General features: G+C 43.2%; 2 protein-coding genes across 5 annotated transcripts in view; both read left to right on the top strand.

The window, feature by feature from the left end:
• The first annotated feature begins 520 nt into the window (after positions 1-520).
• Positions 521-10,347, top strand: atg4da (autophagy related 4D, cysteine peptidase a). Of its 3 annotated transcripts, none has more exons than XM_020596959.1 (11): positions 521-969; positions 2,869-3,136; positions 3,310-3,393; positions 3,755-3,928; positions 4,419-4,770; positions 4,882-4,946; positions 5,131-5,282; positions 5,583-5,661; positions 7,848-7,924; positions 8,130-8,249; positions 9,011-10,347. In XM_020596959.1, the coding sequence occupies exons 2-11, from the start codon at positions 2,920-2,922 to the stop codon at positions 9,185-9,187; spliced, it is 1,497 nt and encodes a 498-aa protein (XP_020452615.1). In that variant the 5' UTR covers positions 521-969; positions 2,869-2,919; the 3' UTR covers positions 9,188-10,347. The 3 variants fall into 3 exon arrangements, with proteins under 3 accessions (XP_020452615.1, XP_020452614.1, XP_020452616.1); XM_020596958.1 differs by lacking the exon at positions 521-969 and adding an exon at positions 1,719-2,128 and having other exon boundaries at positions 9,011-10,346; XM_020596960.1 differs by lacking the exon at positions 521-969 and adding an exon at positions 2,540-2,653 and having other exon boundaries at positions 9,011-10,346.
• Positions 10,348-11,339: 992 nt separating this feature from the next.
• Positions 11,340-25,417, top strand: part of smarca4b (SWI/SNF related BAF chromatin remodeling complex subunit ATPase 4b) — a 19,930-nt gene continuing 5,852 nt past the window's right edge. The window contains exons 1-29 of one of the 2 annotated variants that reach the window (XM_020597067.1): positions 11,340-11,426; positions 12,013-12,266; positions 12,776-12,908; positions 13,145-13,687; positions 14,445-14,543; positions 15,614-15,872; positions 16,083-16,209; positions 16,298-16,471; positions 16,575-16,748; positions 16,846-17,019; positions 17,218-17,265; positions 17,797-17,927; positions 18,589-18,646; positions 18,731-18,840; positions 18,953-19,100; positions 19,238-19,401; positions 19,504-19,570; positions 19,761-19,871; positions 20,419-20,661; positions 20,780-20,893; positions 21,116-21,223; positions 21,547-21,633; positions 21,864-21,910; positions 21,993-22,159; positions 22,318-22,481; positions 23,510-23,737; positions 23,855-23,932; positions 24,052-24,270; positions 24,407-24,669. In XM_020597067.1, the coding sequence (XP_020452723.1) occupies positions 12,051-12,266; positions 12,776-12,908; positions 13,145-13,687; positions 14,445-14,543; positions 15,614-15,872; positions 16,083-16,209; positions 16,298-16,471; positions 16,575-16,748; positions 16,846-17,019; positions 17,218-17,265; positions 17,797-17,927; positions 18,589-18,646; positions 18,731-18,840; positions 18,953-19,100; positions 19,238-19,401; positions 19,504-19,570; positions 19,761-19,871; positions 20,419-20,661; positions 20,780-20,893; positions 21,116-21,223; positions 21,547-21,633; positions 21,864-21,910; positions 21,993-22,159; positions 22,318-22,481; positions 23,510-23,737; positions 23,855-23,932; positions 24,052-24,270; positions 24,407-24,669 (4,454 nt within the window). In that variant the 5' untranslated portion in view covers positions 11,340-11,426; positions 12,013-12,050. Of the gene's footprint in view, positions 11,427-12,012; positions 12,267-12,775; positions 12,909-13,144; positions 13,688-14,444; positions 14,544-15,613; positions 15,873-16,082; positions 16,210-16,297; positions 16,472-16,574; positions 16,749-16,845; positions 17,020-17,217; positions 17,266-17,796; positions 17,928-18,588; positions 18,647-18,730; positions 18,841-18,952; positions 19,101-19,237; positions 19,402-19,503; positions 19,571-19,760; positions 19,872-20,418; positions 20,662-20,779; positions 20,894-21,115; positions 21,224-21,546; positions 21,634-21,863; positions 21,911-21,992; positions 22,160-22,317; positions 22,482-23,509; positions 23,771-23,854; positions 23,933-24,051; positions 24,271-24,406; positions 24,670-25,417 lie in introns of both variants that reach the window. The other variant, XM_020597066.1, reaches the window with a different exon arrangement.

Raw genomic sequence — 25,417 nt, 5'->3', positions numbered from 1 at the left:
TAAAGAGGCACAAAATAACCACTAAGACATGTAAAGGACCCTTAATTTTTCCATTATTGCATCTTGGATGCAGTGGCATAATCCAAGTCTTTTTTTGATACCCAGCCACTGACAGACCTCAGCAAACACCTCAGCCTCAAAGTTCTGTCCCTGGTTGCTGTGCAGTTCCTTGGGCGCATCAACGTGGCAGAACATTTCACTGACAAGGTGCTTCGCAGTGGTGGAGGCACTATGGTCATGAATAAAGTGTCATCAAACCCAACTTTTCAGCTTCTACTCAGGGTCAAACAGCTGTTGTTTTAATGACATTCTTCTGTATGACTGATAAGATGCTGATTTCTCTTGATATCCATACTACTGCTTAAATATTATGTCTGAAAATGTATGTGGGCTACATTTCTCATACAAAGCAGTCATCATATCAGTTTGCTGCTGTATCTGAGCTGACCAGGCTTGATTTGATGTGAAACTACACTGTTATTGAACCAACATCTCAATCAATCAGCTCTCAAATGAGCTCTTACAGTCGGTGCAGAAGAATTAGGACGCCTGGCTCCAAAAACTGCAGCAGTCTCGATCCCGTGAGAATATCGTTGACTACGTGAGCATTACGTCAGAGCAAGTCGGGATCAAGTCGAACAGAAAATTAACCGGCCTTCATTGTGCGCCGATCGCCGGTGACCAGTTCTGTGCAGATCTGGGTCATCTCGAGCAGCCTTAATGACTGGAGGTTTTGGCAGCAGACAAGCCAGTAAAATCCGCAAGGTCACGCCAATTCTCACGTGTCCAAAACAAATATGGACGCAACCGGTTTGCATGATTTATATCTATTTTACACCTCAGTTTGTGCTGAAAATAACACAAAGAGGGAGGAGGGCGCAGGGTTAGGAAGAGATCCTGGATGGAGAGACAACAACGATGCGGACTGCACAGCTACAGAGGGAACTGAAACGCATCAGCCCTGCTGTGGTATGTGTTTTAATTAAGTTCATGTTGTAAAAGCGTTCATTCTCCTGCCACAGTTCAGTAGTTTCCCCTCCACTTTAGGTGTCTGGTGCACTACAGTCCTTTTAACCACCTTTCTTGAAACTTTATAGTTTTTATTATTTATTAACCTGGTATGTTTCCCTCTGTAGACACGTACGTGACGTCATCGATCGCCGATATCATTAGTAAATATTAAACAAGTTTAAAATTAATTATGGGAACGGCTGGCCGCGACTGGTTCTTAAGATTAGAATCGGTACATGGCACACACCACACGATTTTATCTGCCGATTGTCAACAACTACTGAGCCTGATTCAGTCCGCCTGGGTCCGATCAGTCCTCATAGTCCTCACGCCTAAATACCATTCATAATCGGCGCTGCAGTCAAGTGTGCGCCCATCTTGACTGTCTGCTCTCAGGTACCCTCTCGTCTGCCTACCAGGCGAGGCGCAGTTCGTCTCGAACAAGCCTTATAACAGTAACTGTAACTGTAACAGTTCGTGGGGAATGACGTATTTTTGTAGGCCAACCCAAAAGTTACAGGTAGCATAACATATCCGTGGGTTCCCTCGACAATAAGCCACTGGGATTTCTCCATAGGCTTTTGGATTATTGCAGAAAATGAGATCTGCGACAAACAAGTTTATGATACTATGACACCCTGCATAAGCTAGTAAAGCATACTGCTAATCTCTCATGTTGGAATATTATCCAATCAGGTTTCTCACTATGATTACTCCAACCAATGGCGTTGCATCAGGAAAGGACAACAGGAAGTAAATGTCCTCTGCGATTGAAGCAAAGGGAGATGCTAAAGTGGGGGCTGCTGGACATAAAAACAAATCCGCAATGTACTGGATTATCTTCACAGCAGTGTGGACATATTAGCTCGTGTATCAAATGGTGGGATGCTTACCATGTAGACATCAGCTGTGTTTTATTGACAAGTTTTGGTCAGTCAGGTTTGAATGCTAGGTAGCTGGCGCCGGGGCTAGCGTCCTTAAATACTAAAGTTAGCCAAGCCAATAGTACAGTGAATTTAGTCGAAAGGACTACGGTCGTGGGCGAGGTGAGAGGAAATCATCGACATGAGTCAAACCACTACAAGGTGTCGAGCAGCATAACCGGCTATTACAGCAGGTACAGTAGGTAACTTTGTTGTTAGCTAATGAATCTTTAATCTTATGTGAATTTGTTATATTTAAATTAGGTGTTGGGGTATAGTGGCCATTTGATTATTATTATGCTTGAATGTTGTGTTTGAGGAAAAAAGTAAGCAAATATAGTAAGTATATTAAGACATTTCAAAAACTGTTTCTACCAGTGAGTCAAATACAGTGAAATCACTGTGTGGTTGACGGTCAGAAAGCCATTTAACTTTGTTTTTAATGCGGACAGGCGATACATGTGCCCTGGAGTTGCTTTAATATGTTTAGGTATTGACCAGCTTGATGTAAAATGATGAATGTTGACAGCCACCATAAATCACATGACTTTCCCAGACACTTATAAAAAAACCGGACATGTGGGTTGTGTAATGGTAATCACATGATTTTTTTTTTTTTTTCCCCTTCCCACGAAAATGTTCATTGCGTTAAATGACTACACAAGGTTCCCTGTTAAAGCTCCTACCCAGCAGTTTCGGGGAAGGTGGAAAAGTCACTGGTACTTTCCTTAGTGTGTCTTGAATTTTGAAATAACTTCAGTTTACTCTGACAATATTGCGTTTGTGTATAGTTTTCCAGGAAGTGAGGATTTCCTTAGTATTCGCGGTGCCATTTCCCAGTACAGTCTAGAGAAAAAGCATCCATGTGATTCAATGTACTGTTTTAGTTCTACTTTCAGCTATCTCATTGTCTCCTTTTCTTTTTCCCTGTCGGTTCTCTGTTGCAATGAGGAGCACCAGAATGCAGCTGTGAGGGCTCAGCGGCATGAACTCCATTTCCCCCAGCGCAGCACAGTACACAGGGGGAGTGATGCAGGATGAGCTGGTGGACAGCCGGAGGCAGCAGCACATGGAGCGGCAAAGCAGCTTTGCTCTCAGACCCCCTCAGACTCCAGATGCCAGCAGAGAAGCGACCGGAGAGCCTGATGAGGTGGACAAGCTGAAAGCCAAACTGATGTCAGCATGGAACAATGTCAAATATGGTTTGTTGTTAGTTAATTTATGAATTCCTAATTTATGTGTGGATGGCTGCATGTTTTTGTCTTTATATATCATAAAACATGTCAAGGTTTGTATTTTATTGTCAGCATCTGACAAAGCTTCTCTCAACCTGCTCCAGTGACTGGGATGTTCTTATGTTTCTTTCTTTCTGTAGGCTGGACTGTGAAGTCTAAAACCTCCTTTAACAAGATCTCACCAGTCACTGTCCTGGGACACTCCTATCTGCTCAACAGTGAGGGTAAGTTCTAAATACACCTGCATCTCAGATAACATGTAGTATGGCTCAGTATAGGCCCCATTGATGCTGAGTGAATGCAGTATTTTTTCAATAGAGAGGGAAACTTTAAAAAGAGCAGGCCCCGGGCGTTGCAGTGATGTGTGTGTTGGTGCACCACAATGACAAACCTTTTGAAAGTCTGCCGAGTTAACATCAGAACATAGAGCAGCAGGAGAAGCAAAAGCAAATACAGCTTTCCTCCTTGTCTTTGATTACACAATTTTCATGCAAGCTTATCTTTGTCATGTCAGATAATCATCATAAACTGTTTCTGTTCTTTCTTTTTTTTCTGTCTCTTTCCTTCCGTTTTGCTGCGTCTCAGATGAAGTGGAGCGGTTTCATCTGGCTTTTGTGTCCAGGGTCTGGCTGACCTACAGGAAGGAGTTTCCTCAGTTGGAGGGCTCCACCTTGACCACAGACTGTGGCTGGGGCTGTATGCTGCGCAGTGGCCAGATGTTGCTGGCACAGGGACTCCTGGTTCATTTGATGCCTAGAGGTTTGTGTTTCTGCCAAATTTTTACACTCACTATAGAAATGTATCGGTATATTTACATGGATTGAGTGGTATGTGAAAGCTGTTCAGCACCTTTTAACAGGCTGGTTGAGCTTATGTTGCCTAAACAGATGAAGAAAATCCAGTTTTCTTTCATTTGTCAAATTCCTGTGTTCTTTTAATTTTTATATGTCTTAGTTTATTCTGCTCTTTATCTTTCTGTTTTGTTCTTTTATGTTATTCACATACGTTTAATGTCTTACTTATCATTTTTTCTGCTGACTGTGGTTTTCTCGGGTTCCTTGTGTGCAGCTTCTGCTTTCTGCTCGGTTTCTATTTAAAACATGTTTTTATTATTGGTTCATTCTGATGCTAATTAATATAATTCAAAGACATCTGCTCTCTGATTCTTTAAAGCTAGAGACAAGTGAAGTTTAAGGAAAAAATACCCCAGAAATTTAGCTTGCTTATTAAGAGCAGTTGTATTCTGTAGATTGGACCTGGCCAGATGCTCAGCAGTTAACCGATGTGGACTTTGAGGTGTTCAGACCACGTTCCCCAGCTCGGGCCGTAGGGGTGCCCATTCTTTCCTTTGGCTCTCCGCGAGGGTCCAACACCCCTGAGAGGTCCCTGCCAAGTGATAATGTGCCCAGACGCAGCCAGTGGACGAGACCTGAGTGTGCAAGGGACAGGCAAGCAGAGCCCATCCACCACAGACTGGTCACCTGGTTCGGGGACCAGCCCCCAGCGCCTTTTGGGGTTCACCAGCTGGTGGAGATTGGTAAAAGTTCAGGGAAGAAGGCTGGTGACTGGTATGGACCCTCCATAGTGGCCCACATACTACGGTAAGGACTCTGTGTTTGAAGAGACTTTGTTCTTACTGTTTTCTTCAAGGATTTCTATATGTGAAACTATTGAACATTGATTAGATTTATGACAATGTATTTATTTTTCAGGAAAGCAGTAGCCACAGCTTCTGTAGTCCACAACCTGGCTGTGTATGTGGCTCAGGACTGTACAGGTGAGACTTACAGAATAGATATTTGTTGAGTTTAGTAATTACCCCTGTGAGCGCTCAGTTCAGTGGCATCAGTGTGATTATTGCTTTGCTCCAACATGTACACTATGGAAATATTTCACCCAAAGAAGTTGTCTGGTGTGCATTTTTATGCAGTCATATATCTCATCACGTATCTGCTTTCTAGTGTACAAAGAGGATGTGGTGCGTCTGTGTGATCTGTCACTAAGTGAGACTCCTGCAGAACGGTCCAGCCAAGCCTGGAAGTCTGTTATCATACTGGTGCCTGTCCGGTTGGGAGGGGAAGCCCTCAACCCCTCCTACGTTGAATGTGTCAAGGTTGGTAGAGTAGTGTTTTGTTAAGAATTGCCTCCACCTTACAGTGTTATTGGTCTGTGCAGCCATTAATAGTAATAAGGAAACATGTTGCCCATCGTAAAGGTGTGGTTCACTGTTACGTTTTTAGGAAACATTGAAGCTCAGCGGCACAAAAAATAAGCTAAATAAGGTTCTGGATACACAAATAATAATGGAGCTCATTCATTATTGCTTTGGTCTTTTTGCGACAGAAACTAATCAGCCTTGTCCTTTAAGTTCTAGCACTTAAGTTGTATTAAAAACTGTGGTGTTCATTTCCAGAACATCCTAAAGCTGGAGTGTTGTATTGGAATCATCGGAGGAAAACCAAAGCATTCATTATTCTTCATCGGCTTCCAAGGTGAGAAACGGCCTCTTTGTGCTTTTTGAAGCAATTAAAGGAAGGAAGGGATTAAATAACAGTCATTATTCTGAGGAAGGATTTGATGTTCTCTGGGTAAACAATACAGGAGCCAGTGAACATTTTTGTTGGCAATATCTGCCTCAGAAAGGGAGCTGTGCTTGTAGCATTATAAAGACATGGTTGTACTGAAGCTGCATCCTTTTACTGCAACCACTACAAATGACTGTAGATGTGTTTATATGAAGCTTTTGCTGATGCTAATGGCTCAGTCCTCATGTCAACAGCAAACCAGCTCATTCTGAATGGACGTTTCAGCTGCTTTATACAGTGCCTTGCAAAAGTATTCAGCCCCCTTAAGTTAATACTTTGTAGCGCCACCTTTTGCTGCGATTACAGCTGTAAGTCGCTTGGGGTATGTCTCTATCAGTTTTGCACATCGAGAGACTGAAATTTTTGCCCATTCCTCCTTGCAAAACAGCTCGAGCTCAGTGAGGTTGGATGGAGAGCGTTTGTGAACAGCAGTTTTCAGTTCTTTCCACAGATTCTCGATTGGATTCAGGTCTGGACTTTGACTTGGCCATTCTAACACCTGGATATGTTTATTTGTGAACCATTCCATTGTAGATTTTGCTTTATGTTTTGGATCATTGTCTTGTTGGAAGACAAATCTCCGTCCCAGTCTCAGGTCTTTTGCAGACTCCATCAGGTTTCCTTCCAGAATGGTCCTGTATTTGGCTCCATCCATCTTCCCATCAATTTTAACCATCTTCCCTGTCCCTGCTGAAGAAAAGCAGGCCCAAACCATGATGCTGCCACCACCATGTTTGACAGTGGGGATGGTGTGTTCAGGGTGATGAGCTGTGTTGCTTTTACGCCAAACATAACGTTTTGCATTGTTGCCAAAAAGTTCGATTTTGGTTTCATCTGACCAGAGCACCTTCTTCCACATGTTTGGTGTGTCTCCCAGGTGGCTTGTGGCAAACTTTAAACGACACTTTTTATGGATATCTTTAAGAAATGGCTTTCTTCTTGCCACTCTTCCATAAAGGCCAGATTTGTGCAGTATACGACTGATTGTTGTCCTATGGACAGAGTCTCCCACCTCAGCTGTAGATCTCTGCAGTTCATCCAGAGTGATCATGGGCCTCTTGGCTGCATCTCTGATCAGTCTTCTCCTTGTATGAGCTGAAAGTTTAGAGGGACGGCCAGGTCTTGGTAGATTTGCAGTGGTCTGATACTCCTTCCATTTCAATATTATCGCTTGCACAGTGCTCCTTGGGATGTGTAAAGCTTGGGAAATCTTTTTGTATCCAAATCCGGCTTTAAACTTCTCCACAACAGTATCTCGGACCTGCCTGGTGTGTTCCTTGTTCTTCATGATGCTCTCTGTGCTTTAAACGGACCTCTGAGACTATCACAGTGCAGGTGCATTTATACAGAGACTTGATTACACACAGGTGGATTCTATTTATCATCATTAGTCATTTAGGTCAACATTGGATCATTCAGAGATCCTCACTGAACTTCTGGAGAGAGTTTGCTGCACTGAAAGTAAAGGGGCTGAATAATTTTGCACGCCCAATTTTTCAGTTTTTTATTTGTTAAAAAAGTTTGAAATATCCAATAAATTTCGTTCCACTTCATGATTGTGTCCCACTTGTTGTTGATTCTTCACAAAAAATTACAGTTTTATATCTTTATGTTTGAAGCCTGAAATGTGGCAAAAGGTCGCAAAGTTCAAGGGGGCCGAATACTTTCGCAAGGCACTGTATGTTTCACAGCCCAACTAGAGATGCACCCATCGACCAGAAATGGCCGGTTTTCAGCGTGATCAGACTTGACCGGTCGATCACTGTGAGATATTTGATTCTGTGCTGGTCAGATTTAATTAGTCCACGACATGCAAGCAGTGGCACTGACCAAAAGCGTAGTGTGTGCAGCACGTGGCATCTCACATGCACCTTGAGTGAGACTTGTGCTTGTGTTTGTACTGGGATCCCTTTAACTCACACATCGGAAGCACTTTGTGAACAAAAAGCGCACAGAGGAGTCTACAGAAACACATTGGAAAGGGAAGACTCGTTAATCACTGATGCAGTATGTGACAGCTGAGTGAGTGAGTGGCACTTGGCAGGTTTCTCATTTCTCCTGTGTGTGTGTGTGTGTGTGTGTGTGTGTGTCAGACGAGCAGCTGCTGTATCTGGACCCTCACTACTGCCAACCTGTGGTGGATGTCACACAAGACAACTTCTCACTGGAGGTTTGAGGCACTGTCTGTCCTTTACATGTTTGTTTCTATGTGTTTGTCTCTGTCTGTCTGCCTGCCCCCTCACTGCTTTCCGACACTGTGACTTTCTAATTGAATGCTTTGACTGTACACACTATTAAAGAGTGTACATTATGTCTACTTATGAACTTTTATAGACATTTATTGTATGACTTCTGTCTCCCCTATCACTGTCCAGTCCTTCCACTGTAGCTCTCCCAAAAAGATGCCCTTTAGCCGCATGGATCCCAGCTGTACAATTGGCTTTTATGCCAAGAACAAGAAGGACTTTGAGTCTCTGTGTTCCACTGTTAGCGAGGTGAGTTATTACACCCTCCTCCCACTATCTGACTGTAAATTTGATGGCAATAAATACCAAACATTCATAGTCAAGTTATCATGCAGTGCTGAAACAAGTTTTATCATTAATTGTTTAATTCATTATCAAACATTCACTGGTTAAAGCATCTTAAATTTGATTTATACCCCGCTACGTTTTATATCACTGCAAACTGAGCCTTTTAAAAATGTTTATTGTTGGTCAAATAAAAAAAAACAAACCGCCAAGTAATTTGAAGTCATATCTTTTATATGTAAACATTTGGAGCTGAAACAACTTGGGTTTGATGCACTTAGACCATTGACAGATAATTATTCAACCACTATTTTAATAATTAGGTATTTGATATTAATTGAATATCTTTGGTTATTGAGCTATGATTGGGAAAGTCATTAAGTCACATTGGCCTCTGGGAATTCTAATATAATACATAAATATATAATGTGAGTTTTTTTATTTTTATTTGTGCCATTTGATATACAAACCAAATAATGAATTATTCAGGGAAATTAATAATACAAAGAATGTTAATCGTACCCCTCTATACATTTTATAGGCAAAGCAAACACTTTATTGTGAAAATAACTAATTGATAATGAAAATAATTGTTGGTTTATTAATTATGGCTTGGAGGTATTTAAGGGATATCCCTGACTCTCTCGACTGGACATTTTTTTCTTTGAACCACCCATGGTGCATTTTGAGACTGTCTATTTAAAGGGGTGTTGTTGTCCTCCCAGGCCCTATCATCCAAGGAGAAGTACCCTATCTTTACCTTCGTAGATGGCCAGGGTCAGGACTATGGACTTGAGTGTCACAGCAGCAATCACAGTGGATCTGCAGCTCACATCCTCCCTTCGGGAAAACTGGGCAGGAGTAACAACAGAAGAAACAGTGATGAATTTGTCTTCCTGTAAAACCCGGAGGAGGCTGCTCTAGTAGCCACCTGTAATGGGGGCAGAACAGGACACTTAACTGTGGACATGACACTTGTGCTGTTCTGCCCTCACCAGTAAACAAACTGTGTGGCTTTTGCCATCACCATGTGACGGTGGTTATCATAAGCTAGTAGGCAATAATAGGTGCTAGCTGGAGCGGTGATTCACTTTATTTGACACCTAAAAAGCCTCAAAATCAGCCATGCGTGAGTAAAATCAAGCTCCACCTTCACTCAACCGCTCTGTGTTCTACTGGTCTGGACTGAATTTACTGCGGGTGATGTGTGATCTACATAATATTTAATGAGCTGCTTGTCAGGTGAAGGGCTGTCTGGTGTTGTTGTTTTTGACTTGTAATATATACCAACTGCTGTCTTTTTTTATTGTTCATGCTTTGACTATATTTGTCAGGTTAATGAATGCGTTTAAATGTATGTGGGGTTAGTGCAGTTTGTTTGTTTCATCTTTAATAAGTGTACTGATGTATTTGAGAGTCTGTCACATTGCAGTTCAGAAGTTTCAAATTCTCCCAAGAGCATCAATCCCACACAGGTCCAGCTTTGGCTGTCCGGTACTCATTAATGGTAAAATGAGACACTCTCAGATATATAATGTATAAAGAGTTACTCTATCCCCCAGGTTGGGGTGTCAGTACTTGTTAAACTAGTTTGTCTCATGAATGGGGAAAGCGGAGTTATCTGGACACGTCTGCAAAGTCAACCTCAGAACAGCACTTTTTTTTTTTAACCTTAGTCCAGATTCTGGGTGAATGTGTCCAAGTGATACAGACAAGTCATTAAGACCTGAATGGAGAGTTTGTTTAGATGGTCAAACTTTTGTTGTGATGTAATTTGTGGGGTTTTTTTAGCCCACTTTTTTATGTCAAGGCTACTACTGCAAGTTGCACTATTTGGTTTGTTGTCTTGATTAAATTTCAAACACTGGAATCACATTTCACTTGTATCTGACACTTTGTAGATTTGCATTTTGAAAGAGTTGCACTGTTTTATTGTTACTTGAATGCAGAAGAAGCACTGACTGTTATCAGACAAAATGCAAAGTTCTTCTATAAAACAAAATTTCTGCAGATGAGTGAGTGTCTTAAACATAAGTTTGTTTCCCAGTTCATTCCAGTAGTAAATGACGTGGCACTGGAAGCTTCTCTTCTACAGTTCAGTCTTTGCATGAGGAACTTTTAAAGCTAAACTATTCTGTGATCTGGTGTTACGTTTGTTCGGTTTGACCACATTACAGATGTGAAATGTCTAGGTATCTTAGAAAGGCCTTGGATGACCATCTAACGTTTTCCTATTACTCAGTGGTGAGTGAGTGTGACAGCGATCCTGAGTAATAATGGATGCTGTGGTGGTGTCTTGTTCAGCAGAACAGAATATGGGCTTCAGGTTAGCCCTCTCATTATTACCTTAAGGGTCTTCCAAGATAACTGTAAATGGCTCAGCGCAAACTCCAAAAAGGTTCCAGAGCCACACCTAATGCACCTAAACTTCAGGAGGAATTGATTCATGATTGATGGTTTATTACACTGTGTAACATGTTGCATTTGAGTTTCAGTTTATTTCTCCTATTTTGAAAGTACTACAGTGTTAGTCACTGCAAGGTAATAATGTGTTTATTTCTAACATGCATTTTATTGCATTGCATTAGTCAGTTCACTGCAGGTGCAAATGTTTTGGTGGAATATTTATTAATCCTTCTTCTGTGACAATCATCCTGTACAGAAAATAAGCCTGAAGCTTTGGACTCCATGGGTTTAGGACGTAGTGTTTGCAAGTTCTGAAAAAAGACCTAGTTCTTTTTAAGAATGATTTTATGATTTCTAATGTATTTTTCCTACAGAGTACTGTATTTTTATACTTTAATAATTCACTACACTATTTATACTACTCCCTTAACACCCAGTTTACCATGATTTAACAGGGATATACATAATAAATAGAACAGGTGTGATGAAGCTTGCAGACTCCTATCCTCATGTTGGAGCACACCTTGCTGCCAATTACCCGTATGTATGTACAGATACTGTGAACCTACAGCCCAGACATAAAGCACAGTGTGAACAGAGCCTTGCAGTCGCTTGCGCACGCATGCGCGCTGCCGGACAGCCGTGACTAGACATTCGGTCATAGGAGTGGTGGAGGGGGGCGCTCGAGCCACGTCGGTGAAACAAATCAACGCTTGAAGGCAGATTACAAAGAGGGTGAGTAGACTAATTGCGACAACTGCTGTCTTCTTTTTAATCTCCCCCAAATATCAACACGGGAGCGCAAAAAATCACGCAGGACCGCCTGTCCTGATGATGCGGGTAGGTCAGTCGCACAAGCACAATCCGCCATTCCCCCCCTTTTTTTATATTTAACGAGACACCCTTTCATGGTCTGTGTGAGGAAATTCTCAGTAGCATTGGCTCATGTGCATAATTTATTGTATTTCCCCGCGTTCACTTCAAGTTCAGCGGTAGACCGTGCAGCTGTAATTGCATATGCGCGCAGCGAATGATTTGGTGCAGCGCAGCAGGAGAATGGAGAGTCTACATCTGATAGGCGTTGGACAAAATTTACAAATATTCTGCAAAGATTTTGCACCCACTTTATTTATAAGGAAACTCATAGTTGAAGTCAGCCAGCCGCTTTATTGTCCTGATAGTTTTAAGAGTTCTGTATAACCAAACCACTAAATTAATGCTTATTTAGATGAGTAACTTTTGCATATTGCCTTTCCATCTCTTTTCGTTTTTGCTAAGATTAGTTTCTATCCATATGTCTTTTCTTTTTTTTATTTTTCAGGTCCCTGCTGCTCAACCAGGAGCAGGAGATCCAAGGCAATGTCCACACCGGATCCCCCCTTGGGAGGCACCCCTCGCCCAGGCCCCTCACCCGGTCCGGGTCCCTCTCCTGGGGCTATGCTGGGCCCCAGCCCTGGGCCTTCTCCAGGCTCCTCTCACAGTATGATGGGCCCCAGCCCAGGTCCACCCTCCTCTGGACACCCACAGCCTGGCCCCTCAGGATACGGCCAGGACAACATGCACCCTTTGCACAAAGTAAGGGCGCACCAACACCAGCAGCCCCTCTGACACTCTCCATCACTGCTGGGGGTTGATAACTCCAGTCTGTTTGCACACTGAGGTTTTTAAATATATATTCCACAAATCTAATGTGATATATGCATATAGTTTTTTACATCGCATTTGTATAGAAACAGGATAATCTTACTGTGCCATGCTGCTGAATGGGAGTTACTCTCACAGCAAAACACAACTTATGACTTAGAAGGCAGATTGGTACATTGCATACAGGACTGAACATGTACTTTAATCTGTTTTCAATTCAGGTTTTGTAACATATGCACTAATCCATGCTTGAGAAAGCAGTCATTACTTCTAATCTGTAATGGCTGTGAAACCCATACTCCAGCCTCGTGTTTTTAATAGTGAGCCAAACCCTCGAGTGTGTGATTATTGTACAACTCTGTACATTTTATATGATGCTACTACTGTTTTCCAAGAGGGACTGATACTTTCATTTTAATGCTGTTTGATTTCTCCCACAGCCCATGGAGGCCATGCACGACAAAAGCATGAGCGAGGAGAGCCGCTTCAGTCAGATGAAGGGACTGTCTATGAGACAGGGTGGGCACAGTGGTATGGGCCCCCCACCCAGTCCTCTGGACCAACACTCACAAGGTGGGCATACTTGGATTAAGCAATGTCATCCTTTGTAGAACTATGTAAGATGCGTTATGCAGTCGTGTGGCCTGACTTACTCATAGGGAGTGACTTTGCTGTCATAAGCTGTGAATGACTTGTGAGCTGTGTTTTTAAGCTCTCTGCATAGTTTGAGTTTCTGTTAGTATACAAATACTGAAAATCATACAGCTCAGACCACCTGAAACAGTAACGGCACCATTCTGTGTTTTTAGGCTACCACTCTCCATTAGGGGGCTCTGACCACTCCAGCCCTGTCCCTTCAAATGGTCCTCCCTCTGGTCCTCTTATGCCATCATCCTCTTCTTCCTCCTCCTCTGGCGGTCCTGGTTCCATCCCTACTCCTTTAGATGGCTCCGGTGGAGATCAACACACACTGGGTTCTAATAACCGCCCTGGCCCTCCAGGTAGTTCCGGGCCAGGCCCCAGCCCTGGGCCAAGTCTTGGCCCCAGTGTTCCCAGCCTTGGATCTGGCCTTGAATCTAGTGGCCTTACTGGTCCTGGCGGCCCTGGTGGCCCAACTCCCTTCAACCAGAACCAGCTCCACCAACTCCGAGCCCAGATCATGGCCTATAAGATGCTGGCTCGGGGGCAGCCCCTGCCAGACCACCTCCAGATGGCTGTTCAAGGAAAGAGGCCAATGACTGGGATGCAGCAGCCTATGCCCAACCTGGCTCCTGGGGCTGGAGGTGGACCAGCAGGACCAGGACCAGGAGCAGGACCTGGGCCAATGGGTTCAGGTTATAGCCGCGTTCATGGTGAGCGTCCCTGGGGAATGTCTGGAATACCAAGCTATATCCTTGACAGAAGACACACTTATCCTGAGACCCAGAAGAAAAAAATTGAATATTTTGATTATTTTAATATAAATTAAATCTTCGGGATGTAAGAAACATGTCAAAGATTTTTTTTTTTCCAAAACTATTATTTATTCTTCTGTAATAACACGCCCCTCGTAGTGGACATCGGGTCTTGTTTTTTCACAACAAGATTAGGCATCAGTTTCTTAATGATAAGGTTTCAATTTTTGTGCATTTCTATTTCTTTTTTTGTCATTTGATGAGCATCTGAAACAATTATAAAACACATTGAGCTCCATTTTCCTGCCAGTGCGAAGCCAGCCATAGCGTCAAGCACAGTCTTCATGCAGTTTTGTTTGGGTGCAAGTCTACTCTGCTTGTGCACTGGTATTTTCCTGCAACAAATAACCATGTATAAAGTTATGTGCAATTAAATTGTAACGTGTAGATACAATTAATCACATTACAATGCCCCCCACCCCCAAAATTCAGTTTTGAGATTTTCAGTTGTATTTCACACACTGGATGCAACTCTGGGTAAATGCACATGTAGCTATGCACCTTGCGCCTGGAGTTTAGACTTGGACTTACCTCTGTGTTCTTTTTTTCAGGAAAATGGAGCCAATTGTTAATCACAATCATTTTAGCAGACACATCTTCAACAAAAAAGTCTTAGACTTAAGAGAAGCTATACTTTCTTGTTTTTTTTTTTTAGGTATGATGGGTCCCAACATGCCTCCACCAGGCCCATCAGGGACCCCAGCTGGGATGCAGGGACAAAACCCAAACGGGCCTCCCAAGTCCTGGCCTGAAGGTATGTGAGGCTGCTGAGACCTGGTGAAACCTCTTTTCCTGTTTAAGTAGTGGAGGCACTTATGTTGAACCCTAGCTATGATATTAGAAGTAGAGTGACTGAATGAGAGCTGGTAGACCCATGTAAATGACACCTGTTCCCCCTAATCCAACTCCAGTCAATAGACAGAGTGGAACAGAATGTTCATAGGCCAGTTCTTATGGCTTTTATTATTTTTTCAGTACAGTAATAGGTATTTTTGGCTGTAGTGTCATGTTCACACTTTGAACCCTGGTCCAAAAGTACTGTAATAATACACTCATTTCCAGCAGCTTCTTAAATATACTATGCCTTTCAGGATTTATCCTTATGTTCATTCCAAGCAAATTATTTTGCTTAAAGGTGACCTGTAGAGTTTTATAAACAAACAGTTGTACATTTATTGTTTCTCACCAAAATTAAGTATGTGTATCTATTCTAGCTCTAATAAACATCCTTCCTTTGAAATAAAAATAAAAAAAAATAATATTTTGACTTCTACAGTGTTTATACCTATGTTTAATTACTACCAGTCTTCTTCTTCTGTGTCTTTGTTTGCACATTGCTACATTTCATGGGACCTTACCGCCACCAACTGCGGTTCATATAGTGCTGAATAGTGTGACACGGAATGTGTGTCTTGTGACCTGTATGTACACGATGCAGAAAGCCAGAATTATAGTGGAAACATTAAACACCTATCCATGAAAATAACACATTTTCTATAAATTAAATATAAAACTCCTTTTTTTCCACACAGTAAAATCACCGGTACAAAGTATAGCTTTACTAAAGGCAGAGTTACAGTCAGGTTTCCTGATCTTAGAGCCTGGTATTGTGTATGCTGTCTCACTATCAAGACTTACTTTGACGCCCAAAGTGGAACAGACCCATAATAAATGTTAACTACACATGTGCTTTTATTAAAACTATTAATTCCCAACATCCATCCCAGTGTGAACCTCAGCTGTAATTTCATCAATTTAGACTGCAGCAGCATGGTGATGATCTTTGCTTCTGGTGTTGATCTTTGCCCCCCCCGACCCCTGCAGGTCCCGTGGTGAATGCAGCAGCGCCCTCAAACGCACCCCAGAAGTTGATCCCCCCTCAGCCTACTGGCCGCCCCTCACCTGCACCCCCTTCGGTTCCCCCTGCTGCCTCCCCGGTAATGCCTCCGCAGACTCAGTCCCCCGGCCAGTCAGCACAGCCTACTCCCATGATGCCTTACCACACTAAGCAGAACCGTATTACCCCCATTCAGAAACCCTGCGGCCTCGACCCGGTGGAGATACTGCAGGAAAGGGAGTACAGGTAGAGCTGTGGGGGGTGTCACTTTTTTCTCCATCTCATTTGGTTTTTCTGGCTTGATGAGTTCGAATATTTAACAGATTATTATGCGCTTCTGTTCCTTCAGTTTATCATTAATTTAAATTGTGTGTTTAATATGTGTACACTCAGAGGTACAAAAAAAAGCAGAAAGCAGATAAACGATGAAACAGCTGCTACTCTTTGCTTCCTCAGGTTACAGGCTCGTATCACCCATCGTATTGCTGAACTGGAGAACCTGCCAGGTTCTCTCGCTGGCGATTTACGTACCAAAGCGACGATAGAACTCAAAGCCCTTCGTTTACTTAACTTCCAGAGGCAGGTATGTATGATACCATCTATACCTTTACTTTTAACCTTTACTACATCCCACCTTGCCACAGTGAATCCAAGTCCTTTGCCTTCCACAGCTGCGTCAAGAGGTTGTGGTGTGTATGCGTCGTGACACAGCCCTAGAGACTGCCCTCGACGCCAAGGCCTACAAACGCAGCAAGCGTCAGTCTCTGCGGGAGGCCCGCATCACAGAGAAACTGGAAAAACAGCAGAAGATTGAGCAAGAGCGCAAACGCAGGCAGAAACATCAGGTAGAAGACAAAGCAGCCATGCTATTACCTGTGATAAGATTTAGCGTAGTATTTTTGATTGGCTCTTCTATTTCTTCCTCCTGTTTCACCACCCTCATCCTAGGAGTACCTCAACAGCATCCTCCAGCACGCCAAAGACTTTAAAGAATACCACCGTTCCATCACAGGCAAAATTCAGAAGCTGACCAAAGCCGTGGCTACCTACCACGCCAACACTGAGCGGGAGCAGAAGAAGGAAAATGAGCGTATTGAGAAAGAGAGGATGAGGAGGCTTATGGTAAGAAGAAATGGCACAGCACAGCACAGACACAGTTACACAAGCATGCACATTACACACCCTCCTACACACACTGTCTATGTTGCCATCTTCTCAGGCTGAGGATGAGGAGGGCTATCGTAAACTGATTGACCAGAAGAAGGATAAGCGTCTGGCTTACCTGCTGCAGCAAACTGACGAGTATGTTGCCAACCTCACCGAGCTGGTCAGAGCTCACAAAGCTGCGCAGGCCCTCAAAGAGAAGAAGAAGAAGAAGAAGAAAAAGAAGAAGGTATGAAAAGCGGCAGGACTGAGTTACACATTTACCTTCAGCAGCAATATTTGATTCGTCTCATTTGTACACCGATCTACGGTACTACTGACCTTGGTTTCTGATTATCTGTGATGATGTGTGGTGGCGTATTTGTGATCTCACAGTCGTATGCGAATGATCACTGTTGTGTGTAGTCACCTTTATTCTGTCTTGTAGTTGGAGAATGCTGAGGGTCAGACTCCTGCACTGGGCCCTGATGGCGAGGTGAGGTGATGCAGTTGTGGTGACATTAAAAAAGCTGTCTTTATTAAGGAAGTACTTAAAGCCTATATTCAGTCACTCATTATTATTATTATTATTATTATTATTATTATACACCTGCTCTTCAGATATGCTCGGCCCCTAGTGAAAACCTGATTCCTTGTCTGTTGCTCTCTAATCTCTATAGAGACATCCTTTAAACATAAGTGAAACACAACATAGGTTACATTTCCCACAATGCTTCAGGGGAAATGTTTTGCTTTTTTGTGTTGTCTTGGCAAAAAACATAATCCACAGTTTTTTTTACTCACACACTGATTTTTTTTTTTTTTTGTTACTGTGCAACATTTTGATCAACTGGATTTTCATCAATGCAGCGCTGACATCACATTACTGTATACAGTGGCAAACTGAAAGCCACTGGTTACACCTCCAGGCACCCATACACACGCCTGAAAACAATGAAACTGAGAACAAATAAAACTTTTTCAAACTTAGCCAGGCCAGAAGGTAACTTGCCTCCTTCCCCTGCAGCCTCTGGATGAGACAAGTCAGATGAGTGACCTGCCTGTGAAGGTCATCCACGTGGACAGTGGAAACATCCTAACAGGGGTAGACGCTCCTAAAGCTGGACAGCTGGAGACCTGGCTGGAGATGAACCCTGGGTGAGACAGAGAGAGAGAGAGAGAGAGAGATAGAGAGAGAGGCAACGTGTGTGTTGGTGGTAAAGAGGCACGTCTGTTTAATCATGCAAGAGGCGATGCTGGTCAGTCTGTTGGTTGAATTACTTCTTTTTTTGCATGACATTTGATGCCAAAATGGCCCCAAGCAGATAAATTCTTAAAATATACTGCCGTCAACTGGTTTGAGAACTTAATTTGTAAACTAAATTAATGTTACATAATGTGATAAAGATGAGATTCTAACTGTACGGATGTGATTGTGCTAAATGTTATTTATGGTTATTAACATAGAAGCAGTATTTCAGTAAAACCAAAAAGAAAACTGCTGTTATTTGTTAATTCTGAGGGTTCATCTTCGGTGTCACAATAAATAAGGATAAGGATAATAAGGATGAGGGGGGAAAGCGCAACTAGTATTTATAACAGTTGGGCACAACTCAGTTACAGTCAGCAACTGTAGGGGGAGACAAACTTCCATGTTACATATTGTTGCTTTTGATGCTTTTGTGTGTGTGTGGCTGAAATATGGCTTAAGATTATACTGTACAGGTGCATTAGAATAACTTTTAACAGCTGAAATCTTTACACGCTGGGGCTGTTAGTAGATTTTATTTTGAATATGTAATGTATGTATTTTGTCCAGTTATGAGGTGGCTCCTCGCTCGGACAGTGAAGACAGCGGGGAGGAGGAAGAGGAGGAGGTGGGTTGTTTTGTAGGACATGTCTGAAGCCATTTCCATATTCTCTGCTCCGATTACTGACAAGCTATTCCCACCATCTGGCAGGAAGAAGAGGAGGAGCCACAGCCATCAGCTGCTCCAGTAGATGAAAAGAAGAAGATTACAGATCCTGACAGTGAAGATGTGTCAGAGGTGGATGTGCGACACATCATCGAGTAAGTACACATATAGGGTAGTACTCTTAAATACATTTTATCTCCATTTGCTGTATGCTCTCTGCGGTCCCCAAACAAAAACGCGTGTGCTCATTTGGTGTTTCCTCTGCAGAAATGCTAAGCAGGATGTGGATGACGAGTACAGTGGTGCAGCGTTTGCCCGAGGGCTCCAGTCTTATTACTCAGTGGCTCACGCTGTCACAGAAAAAGTGGAGAAACAGTCCACTTTGTTGATAAATGGACAACTCAAACAGTATCAGGTAAACAAGCACAGTCAGATCATTTATATGATATTTTCTGCATTGCCACAGACAAAGACATGTTTGAATTTTCTGACTGTGTTGAGGGACAGCAGTTTAACAGATTTCTTCCCTTGTGTGAATTTCCTTTCTGTCAGATTAAAGGTCTGGAGTGGCTGGTTTCCCTCTACAACAACAACCTGAACGGGATCCTGGCAGATGAGATGGGTCTGGGAAAAACCATCCAGACCATCGCCCTCATCACATACCTCATGGAGCACAAACGGCTCAATGGACCCTACCTCATCATTGTACCACTATCGTGAGCTTAAACCTTTACTCTGCAAAAATATTTTGTCCATAAAGTCTTTTAAAAAAGGCATTGTATGTTTCTGAATCAAAGTTGAATGTCTCTCACTGACAGAACTCTAACTAACTGGGTGTATGAGTTTGACAAGTGGGCACCGACAGTCGTCAAAGTTGCCTACAAGGTGATTATTTTTTTTGTATCTACACTACCTAAATTGAATATTTACTTAATTTCCACACAAACACAAAATGTGAACACATATTTCTGCAGGTTAATTCTATTTGTGCTTTGCTTCTATCATAGAATGTTATAACTTCCTGATTAGTCCATTAAAAGAAGTGATCGTTTTTGTTTTATATTTATAATTCCAGGGGTCTCCTGCTGCCAGAAGAGCGTTTGTTCCCCAACTGCGCAGTGGGAAGTTTAACGTTTTAATTACCACCTACGAGTACATCATCAAGGATAAACAAGTATTGGCCAAGGTGAGATGTGGTGTATAGACGAACACAAGCAGAAGAACACAAACATACCATTCTTTTCCTTTACACATGTTCACATGCCTGCAACAAGAAGTTGTTTTTATTTGACAATTATCTGATCTTGCTCGAGTTTTTCAAGTGTTTATTGACTCCCACTCCCTGAACCCCTAAAGTCATCTAAAATCGTTTCTTCCCAGCTGATCTTACATCCCCCTGTGCTGCAACTCAGTGCTCTCTCCTAGGTGCTGCCACATACTGACACTGCCTGTAAACCACGTCTCCCACTGTCCTTTGTGGCCGTCATGCTGCTGTGCACTCATGTAGTCATGTAGGCTTCCTGACTGTGCTGCCAGGTGGGTATTGCAGCTCAGGCAAGAGTTTCCCATGTGGGGCTACAGTGGCTCAGGGCATGAGGACAGACTGGGCAAGAAATCCTCCTTTTGAGGACTTTCTGTTTTTGCTTTGTTTGGACGGGCACAAGCAGTACGGCAATAGAGTACTAGCTTTGTCCAGATGTTCTCCTCTCCTCTCCTTATATCATCCTCACCAGATCCGTTGGAAATACATGATTGTGGATGAGGGCCACCGTATGAAGAACCACCACTGTAAACTGACCCAGGTCCTGAACACCCACTACCTGGCCCCACGGCGAGTCCTGCTGACAGGGACGCCGCTGCAGAACAAACTGCCTGAGCTCTGGGCGCTGCTCAACTTCCTCCTGCCCACCATCTTCAAGAGCTGCAGCACATTTGAGCAGTGGTTCAACGCTCCTTTCGCCATGACTGGAGAGAAGGTGTGGAGGTCTCACTGTTCAGCAGTGCAGTCTGTTTTTTTGTGTTTGATAGAAGCAGCAGGCAGGAGGTACAGTTCTTAATGGAAGATAACAGCTTCCTCTTTCTTCTTCTCCCCAGGTGGACCTGAATGAAGAGGAGACCATCTTGATAATCCGCCGTCTTCACAAAGTGCTCCGTCCCTTCCTGTTACGAAGATTAAAGAAGGAAGTGGAGGCCCAGCTTCCAGAAAAGGCATATGTCGCCTCTTTCATCGCATACAGCGAATAAACTAACATAGACAGATTAGTTAAGATGATTTACTGATACACGAGAAGCAAATCCTCTGGTGTCCAGCATTCTTCGCACTGTAATATTTGCAAAACTGAGAGATGTGTTGTGTCCTTGACTGGCCTGTTATATCCCTTGCTCTCTGTGTCTACTTCTTTCATGAATCCTGTCTCGTCTCTCTTTCAGGTTGAGTATGTGATCAAATGCGACATGTCGTCTCTTCAGAGGGTGCTGTACAGACACATGCAGGCCAAGGGGGTCCTGCTGACGGATGGCTCAGAGAAGGACAAGAAGGTGAGGGCGTAAACAATGTGACACTGTACATCATTAGAACCTGACAACAGCAAAAAAAACAACAAAAAAAAGCTGTTGCTCTATGTAGATGACCTCAAATGCAGAAGAGCCTGAAAATAAATCACCAGCCTTTCAATACTGAACTTTTGTTTTCCACCTCGGGGGTAGGTAAATTGCACTTGCATATCATTAGCTATATTGATGTTTGTTTTAAGAGAGGTAGAGTGGATAAGTGTCCTTGACAGTGTTTCATAGGTCAGTTGACTGGAAAAACAAAACAAAACAAACAAAAGCTGCATGTTTTGTTTTGTTGTGTTTACCAGGGTAAAGGTGGCACGAAGACACTGATGAACACCATCATGCAGCTGAGAAAGATCTGTAACCACCCCTACATGTTCCAGCAGATAGAGGTACCTCTGAGGAGTGTTATGCAAACTCATTTCAGTTATTTCTTTTGCTGTATTTGACACATTTTGAACAGTGCCTTTCAGAATAATGTAAAGGTTTTATCATGAAGGGCATTGAATAATAAGAAACCTCTCACTAGGTGGACTTTGCGGTGATACTGTAGGCAATATGAGCTTGAACATAACTCCGCAGGTGTTTGATTGTTTGTGTGTGATTTTGACTGTTTTTGCAGGAATCCTTCTCTGAACATTTAGGGTTCTCTGGTGGGATAGTCCAGGGGTAAGTGCTAATTCCTCATTAGGTCAAGATAGACTCCAACTCTCACACAGCTTGTGACCCTTCCTACCCACCTTTCTGTCAGTCCTGATCTGTATCGGGCATCAGGAAAGTTTGAGGTGTTGGATCGAATTCTGCCCAAGCTGAGAGCTACAAACCACAAAGTGCTGCTCTTCTGTCAGATGACCTCGCTCATGACCATAATGGAGGACTACTTTGCCTACCGCAACTTCAAGTACCTGCGGTTGGATGGTGAGATGGTTACTTGTCATACTTCATTCATTCTTTTCCCTGCAGTCTCATTAATACCATTTTAATTTGTTTCTCTTCTGGTTGACAGCTTTATCTCAACCTTAAATTATTTCCTTCACCTGTTTTTCTGCTCTTTTCCCACCTCCCTTACATCTCAGGCACCACAAAGTCTGAAGACAGAGGAATGTTGCTAAAGACGTTCAATGACCCAGAGTCAGAGTACTTTATCTTCCTTCTGAGCACAAGAGCCGGAGGCCTCGGTCTCAACCTGCAGTCTGCCGACACCGTGGTCATCTTTGACTCTGACTGGAATCCACACCAGGTGTAATACATGTGTACTGTAATGTACAGAAGACACCATTTATGTAAATCAAGTTGATGTCAACTTGTAGTTGCTTTTAAATTTAGCACAGCGTTTTACACTGTCAACAAAAGCAGAAATGTTTGGGTGTTTCTCAGGCAGCATTTGCCCCTTCTGACAGATGAAGGTAGTCTGTGAGTATGAAAGATACTTGTCAAAGGGAAAAGGCATCTGACTTTCACAGCGTGGATGTGAAAGTGCAGTAGCAAATTAACCCCTGCAGGGTTTCAAGCAGCACTGAAGTCACCAAAGTGATTTCTTGCATTGCATTTAAAAGATATGTACAATCTGAAATACACAATACTGTAAATGTGGAGTTTTGCTAGTAAAGGGAAGAATATACCCAGCTAGCAGGTGATAGTGGGGTGATGGATCAGGATCAGCCCTCTGAAGACTGCTCGGCCAGTCCTTTGTCGACATGCTGCTCTAGATGTGACTGAAATCTAATTTATTGGAGCTTTCTAACAGTGAAGCTGAAATCTCACTACAGTTCATAGAAATTTTAAGTGTTTTTGATCATACCCTTTATTTTAATGGCACTTGATGAGTACATCTTGAACATATTGGACAGATTTTTTTTCTATGTGATTAAGAAGTGAAATCATTTTACATACTCTACAATGTTTTCTTAATTCCCTTGGTTTATTCAGGGTGGGTCCACTGAGAGGCCACCTCTCTTTTTCAGAAATGCACCAATCATCATTCACACAGTTGCACATTCACATCTGATTAGCTGCCCAGTACAACCACAGACTGCCCTGTGGCCATTGGGCAGCTCCACTGGAGCAGTTTGGAGTTGAGTGCCTTGCTCAAGGGGGCAAGCGCTGCTTTGTCACCTGGCCCATTTAATCCTGCTGGTATGGGGACTGTCACGAGCTTGCTTCTCTAGACCACTACTGCCCAGGGTGGCTGCCCCCTTCGGCCCTCCCATGCGCTCCGCTACAGATGAGAACCCATTTTAATTCTCCTTTTCCTGATCACATTTCCAGGACCTACAGGCTCAAGACAGAGCCCACCGTATAGGTCAACAGAATGAGGTGCGTGTACTGCGGCTCTGTACAGTCAACAGTGTGGAGGAGAAAATCCTGGCTGCCGCCAAGTACAAACTGAACGTGGACCAAAAGGTCATCCAGGCCGGCATGTTCGATCAGAAGTCTTCCAGCCACGAGCGCAGGGCCTTCTTGCAGGCCATCCTGGAGCACGAGGAGCAAGATGAGGTCTGGGATCAAGAAGTGTGCCTACGCATGAATGTGTGTGCGTGCACCAGCAACACACAATTTTAAAGAGTGTGCTTTCTTATGCTCTGCTTGCCAATGTGTGTCTGCTGTATTCAGGAGGAGGATGAGGTGCCAGATGATGAGACGGTCAACCAGATGATTGCCAGAAGTGAGGAAGAGTTTGAGCAGTTCATGGTACGTGTTTGTGTTCTGAAGCCAAATTATAGCCAAGTCTTTGCTCATAGCCCTGAGTCAACCAAAATTCTCTCCATACTTTTTTGTTTCTTGTCTCTTTTTCCCCCTCCCTCCCCCAGCGTATGGATCTGGACCGACGCCGTGAAGAGGCCCGTAACCCACGACGAAAACCTCGTCTGATGGAGGAGGATGAGCTGCCCACTTGGATCATGAAGGATGATGCGGAGGTTGAGCAGCTGACCTGTGAAGAAGAGGAGGAGAAAATGTTTGGGCGAGGTTCTCGGCAGAGGAAGGAGGTAGACTACAGCGACTCCCTGACTGAGAAGCAGTGGCTCAAGGTAATTAGCCTCATGGTCAAAGGGCGGAACTGACAAACAGAAGCCACATTAGAAACTGAAATGAAACTAGTGGCAAAAATGTTTTTGCTTTCTGGAGTAAAGTGTTTATTCTTGCATTTATGATTACGCCACGCAGGCAATAGAGGAGGGCACCCTGGAGGAGATGGAGGAAGAGGTACGTCACAAAAAGACGACGCGCAAGAGGAAGAGGGACCGTGACCTGGATCTCCCGGGTCCCTCCTCCTCTTCGGGGGGGCGAGGAAGAGGGGACAAAGATGATGATGGCAAGCGGCAGAGAAAGAGGGGCCGACCACCTGCTGAGAAACTCTCCCCCAACCCCCCTGCCCTCACAAAGAAGATGAAGAAGATAGTGGACGCGGTCATCAAGTATAAAGACAGGTAGTAGAAACAAGCTTTGGTCATCGCCTGGCACATAAGAAGTACTTGTTGAGACGTGTATGCAGTTTGTTTCCCTCTTACTGTTTTAGAACAAATGTGTTCAACACTTCAGGGCTGTATCATGTGCCAAACAAATCAGAATTACATAGTTGTTAGTTTGTCTGCACTATTTATGTAATTTAATTGTTCCTGTTGTGAAAAAATGTCAGGATCAACTTAAGGTTAAAAGAGAAGTGACAGTAAAGCAATAGGAGAAAAGTCACAGATTACCTAATGCATCATACGTACAGTATTTCACAAGTGCTTCCACAATTATTTCCTAAAATAATTTGTCATTTTCCCACAGCTGTAAACACAAAACCAGACACCTGTTATGTTCTCACCAAAACATGAAGAGTTTCAACACTATTTTATCTCAGTATATTGTTATTAGATAGTACCATTAACCTACACCGGTCAGAGACCAACACTGCACGACACTAGTTATACAAGTTGTTAATAAGTCATTACACATGCATATTCACAACAACTCAACTATATTTAGCACTTTAAAAATCTGTACATGTGTAGGCGAAATAGTACATAGAGTTCATATGTAGCATTTTGCAAAGAAATATGAAACCCATCCATCCATCCATTTTCTTCCGCTTATCCGGGGCTGGGTCGCGGGGGCAGCAGTCTAAGCAAAGATGCCCAGACCTCCCTCTCTCCAGACACTTCCTCCAGCTCCTCCGGGGGAATGCCGGTG

This window comes from Monopterus albus, unplaced genomic scaffold (assembly GCF_001952655.1).
Source record: "Monopterus albus unplaced genomic scaffold, M_albus_1.0 scaffold32.1, whole genome shotgun sequence".
NCBI lineage: Eukaryota > Metazoa > Chordata > Actinopteri > Synbranchiformes > Synbranchidae > Monopterus > Monopterus albus.
This window is presented reverse-complemented; position numbering and strand designations above follow the sequence as displayed.